The 4,939-nt window shown below is 48.7% G+C and overlaps 1 protein-coding gene across 3 annotated transcripts in view; it reads right to left on the bottom strand.

The window, feature by feature from the left end:
• Positions 1-541: 541 nt before the first annotated feature.
• Positions 542-4,939, bottom strand: part of SOCS2 (suppressor of cytokine signaling 2) — a 6,692-nt gene continuing 2,294 nt past the window's right edge. The window contains exons 1-3 of one of the 3 annotated variants that reach the window (XM_008574767.1): positions 4,722-4,936; positions 3,866-4,217; positions 542-2,004 (exon numbers count right to left, since the gene is read on the bottom strand). In XM_008574767.1, the coding sequence (XP_008572989.1) occupies positions 1,547-2,004; positions 3,866-4,001 (594 nt within the window). In that variant the 5' untranslated portion in view covers positions 4,002-4,217; positions 4,722-4,936 and the 3' untranslated portion in view covers positions 542-1,546. Of the gene's footprint in view, positions 2,005-3,865; positions 4,218-4,617; positions 4,698-4,721; positions 4,937-4,939 lie in introns of those variants that run through there. The other 2 variants (XM_008574764.1, XM_008574765.1) reach the window with 2 other exon arrangements.

Here is a 4,939-nt window from a genome sequence, read left to right as displayed (position 1 = left end):
ATTTTCTAATTCACTGAGGGCACACACATAATATATCAAGTTCACCTTTCTGGTAACACATCACAGTATGTAGCTATACAGGAAATAAAAAAGGCAGCAAAATGAATAACATCTGCAGTCCAGAAAAGATGGTACATTTGCAACAGTCATGAGACTGTGCAGCAAAAAAAGTGGCCATAAAACTTTTAATTTTTATTTAGTATTATGCCTACTCAACTTGTAAAAGACCAGGCCATGTCACAATCTTTGTAGTTTCTAAACCATGCTTCTGGAAACACAAAGGGCATCATTGTTATGCCTGTTCAACTTGTAAAAAACCAGGCCACTTGACAATTTTTGTAGTTTCTAAACCATACTTTCCAAAATGCAAAGGGCAGGTATGGCCTATAACTTTAGAGAAGAGCAAGTAATGTTCTATCTTTGCTGAATATTCGGCTTGTTTTGCTTCATGTAAGTTTTTATGGCCACCCTCTATTTCCATGAAAGTGTATGTTCTCTACAACTGAAAGTAATAAGTGCAACTTGTAAAAGTCAGGTTTTGTTTTTTTTTTTTTATTTAAGACATTCTAATCAAATAGTAACAGCAGTAAATAAACACTTTGAGAAACAGGCAGGTATCCCCCTATGTCTGGAAGAAAATTAAGTCAAAGTATTCTACATGGTAGAAGGGAGACAACTGCTGATGTCCATGGTTAAGACAATTCAAGGACAACTTGGAAATTTCTAACGCCATTTCCAAAAAAATCAATGGCAAAAGGTTCGGACAAAGCTACTTCAAAGGGTAAAATGTCTATATCTACATTGGTTTTTATTAACAGGGATTGAGTTGCACCTGTATAGCATGACATTCTTGTCTTTAGCCTTAAAGGAAAAGAAAGTCTTTTCCATTTGCACCAGTTTGAAATAGTCCTGAAATAAGGCTCCCTTAAAATGGATTACTACAGTACTCATTCACATGAGCGTTCATACATGTAGTAAAAAGACAAATACAGGATTTCATGGTCACTTTTTTTGGTTGATTTGGTTAATTGCATAAAATGAGAAATAAATACTCACACACATGTTCTGTTTAACAAAACTCCTAGGTACATCAGAATGCAAAGTATAAAATGTCCTAAAATAGACCCTGATCACCAGGCATATAAAATTGAAGTTAAGCCTGTGTCAGCTTGTTTCCTTCCACTTGTCCAGGACTCCTATGTGGAGCTTTCTCTACCACCAAAGCTTGGACCTTTGATCTAATGGAAAGGAACCTCAGAAAGGCAAGGCGTTCTGATAAAATGCTCTTTCAGCCTTTACTTGGGACATTTTATTTTTAACGTGAAAAAACTGGTCTTGGTCAGCCTTAGGAAGGAAAGCATCACTCAGGTGAAAATATTTGGGGAAACTTTAAATACCTAACTACCTCACACACATTTAAGTTAGATTTACTTCAGCTGTTCTTAGAATTCCTCGTAGTTATCCAGAGCAGTCAAGTTTGGTTCTCTTTCACATAGCTGCATTCGGAGATACTCTATATGAGGCATGGTTAGAAAAAGAGAAACACTTACACCTGGAATTTATATTCTTCCAAGTAATCTTTTAGTCTTGTTGGTAAAGGCAGTCCCCAGATGGCACCGGTACATTTGTTAATGGTGAGTCTACAGAGATGCTGCAGAGATGGTGCTGACATATAGAGCGGTTTGGTCAGATAAAGGTGAACAGTTCCATTCCGAGGGGCTTCTGGGCCCGTCCGCTTATCCTTGCACATCTGAACATAGTAGTCGATCAGATGAACCACACTGTCAAATTGTTTAAGCTTGGACTTGACACATATGATAGAATCCAATCTGAATTTCCCATCCTGGTATTCGATTCGCAGATTAGTTGGTCCAGCTGATGTTTTAACAGATATTGTTAGTAGGTAGTCTGAATGTGAACTATCTCTAATCAAGAAAGTTCCTTCTGGTGCCTCTTTTAATTTCTCTTTGGCTTCATTAACAGTCATACTTCCCCAGTACCATCCTGAAGTTTTTGTTCAAAAAGAAAAAAAAAAAGGGTAAAACAGTTATTTTAAGAATTTTTTAGAATACGGCAAGTACTCAGCAATAATTTTTCTAGCTATTTCATTAACAGTCATACTTCCCCAGTACCATCCTGAAGTTTTTGTTCAAAAAGAAAAAAAAAGGGTAAAACAGTTATTTTAAGAATTTTTTAGAATACGGCAAGTACTCAGCAATAATTTTTCTAGCTATAAAAAAAGGTGCATGAGTGAAAGTTTATCAGGAACTACCACAAATACTTTTGATATGAATTTAATGAAAATCTGAGTCCATTTTATTTTATGAACACAAACTGTGAGCCAGTTTTCTTTCTTTTCTTAACTTCTGTAGCTCTTCTTTAAACTCTTAAGATTTTCTTCTAATAAACCAAAAGAACATTTGGAATATGACACACTGGCTGACAAAGCATGATGTTTTTAGTACTATTTAAGTGAAACAAGGATTTCAGTAAATTAGAAATAAATCAGAAGTTAGAAATGAAAGCCATGCCCTTAAAAAAAGTGGCAAACCCAACTCCAGTCATTCCAATAGCAGTCATTCCAGTAGAGTAAAAACAGAAGCAACTTTTTTGGAGGGTTGTCGCCCTCCTTCCCCAAAAGAATCTGCTAATGGCTGCGTGTCTCTCTTCGAAGCCCTAGAAAGCATTGCTGTTTACTTGTTTCAAAGCACAGCTGTCGTACAGTAGCTTCGGTTTGCTGCTTTGATTACAATTACCTTATCAGGCACTGAGAAATGGGAAGCCCCAACTGATAATTAGCACTTGCAGTTTACGATCTTCGCTAACCTCCTCTGGGCTTTGCTCTAATGCAAATCCAATCAACAAGCGTCGGTCTCCCCCGCATTCTGGATTTGATCTGCCTGCGCTATCTCCCCGGTCCATCCGGTTTTCAAAAGTGACTCAAAGACATTCCGCACTGAAGAAGTTTCAACAATGTGCTCCCCCCACCCCCGCCAAAAATGAAAAAGAAAAAAATTACCGGGATCCTTGCAATCTGCCGGCCCCGCCGGGTGAGGGAAAGCCCGTGGTCCGCACGGAAAGACCAGAACCGCGAGCCAGGGAACTTTTCCCTCCCCTCCCCCCTCGCCACAGATACTTCAACTTCGCTTCATACGTAAGCCTTTAGGATCCGGATTTTGAAAGCCAGAATGATTTACCAGATATGTCTGTCAAACTTTTCCTTCTTTCGCTCGTCCAGAGACGACAGCGAGCCGCGCAAAGCGCAGGACTGCACTTGAAACGCGTCCTACCCTGGGCGCGCCGCCCCTGGGAGCCGTGCTCGGCGGGGACTCCGCTGCCTGCGCTCCTCACGGCTCCCGGGCGGCCGCCCTCGCTCAGTCCGTCTGTTCCTGGACTTGGCCGCCAAGATCGCAGGCTGCAGCGGCGGTTCCGCCCGGGGGCCGGATGCGGCTGGGGCTGCGGAGAGCGCTGCGCACCCTCGCCGCCCTGGCACCCGCAGAAAGGGAGGCGCCGGGCGCCTTCTCCCGCCAGGGTTCGAGCCCGAGCGCCCACCCATAAGCAGCCGCCGTAAACAGTGAGCGCTCCAGAGCGCCGAGAGGCTATTTCCAAGGAGCCCTTCTCGCTCTGCGCTCCCGCAGGCCCGAGTCCCTGGAGAACCACTTTCCTTTCGCGTTCCCAAGGATCCAGGCCCGTGCGGGCATCCTCTCCGCGACCCTCCGCCCCGGAGCGGCGGCGGGAAGCATCCCCCTCTTGGCTGCCCACCTCGGCCCCACTCCCAGCTGCGCTCCTCGCCACCTCAGCCCCCAGGGCCGTCTTCGGGGAGGCGCCCCCCTCCCGCAGCCGTCTCGGCGGCTCGGCTCCTTACCTGTCTGACTGAGCTCCCGCAGGGCCTTCTCCAGACGCGCAGCCTCCGGAGACGGCTCCTCTGCCGACCCCGCGCCCCACTGGCTCCGCGACCCTTCCGCGCCATTCCCGGAGGGCTCGAGGCACCGCAGGGTCATGGGAGAAGGGTCACCGCGGCAAAGACAGGTGGCCGCTCTTACTGAGGTCAGAGAGGAGCTCGCGTCCTTCCTGGAAGTCAGTGGGAACCCCAAAACAAGTCCCTGCGGGGTGGCCGAAATGGTGGCGGAGGGGATGGGGAGCTCCCGGTTCTTTCTCCCCAGGACCCGGCGGACGGATGGCAAAGTCCCCCACAGACGCGGTCACCCACAGATCGCCTGCAAAGAGAAAGTGGGGGGTTGGGCCAGTCCGAACTGGACCCCTGCAGCTGGGGTGGGGACACAGACGTGGAAAATCCTGCGGACTCCTCCGCCTCTCTACTCCTGCACCATTAACCCCAAGCATCCAGTTACCGCCCTGGCCCAGCTCTAGAAAAAGGAGGCTAAAGCGGGAGCAGAGATCCAAAGCGCAAGAGTTGGCGGGGGGGTGCGAGGGGAGGGACAGGATGAGGGTGAACGTGGTGTCTTCCCGCCCAGGGCTGTGAGCTGAAATCACAAACTGGCAACCTAGGAAGAGCAAATAGTCACCTGCGGGTACAGTGGGAATAGGCCCTTGTCAAGGACGGTAGAAAAATTTTTAAAGGAAGGAACAGGAGAGATCCCCAAATTTGCAGCCCACCTCATAAGCCGCGCGGCCGGAGGGCCCCCAGGAGGAAGAACTGGACCCAAACTTGGTTCCCCGCCCTAAAACGCCGCGGGTCTCCTGGGGCACGAGCCGCCAGCCCGGGGGGAGGAGGCGCTGCGACCCGGGAGGCTGCCTCGCTCCCCTCCCCCCGCTTCTCGATGCCCGCTCGGGACAGGGTGGGGGCGCCGCGGCGGTAGCTCCCGGACCAAGACCGCTGCCGCTGCTGTTGCCGCCGCGGGCGCTGTCGAGGAATCGGCCCGAGCGCGGAAGCCCTCGCTGGGGCTCGCGGCCGGGGCCGGGGCCGGGCGGGCGGCAG

Source organism: Galeopterus variegatus, unplaced genomic scaffold (assembly GCF_000696425.1).
Source record: "Galeopterus variegatus unplaced genomic scaffold, G_variegatus-3.0.2 Scaffold1098, whole genome shotgun sequence".
In the NCBI taxonomy this organism is placed as follows: Eukaryota; Metazoa; Chordata; class Mammalia; order Dermoptera; family Cynocephalidae; genus Galeopterus; species Galeopterus variegatus.
Note: the sequence above shows the minus strand (reverse complement) of the source record. Positions and strands in the feature narration are given on the sequence as shown.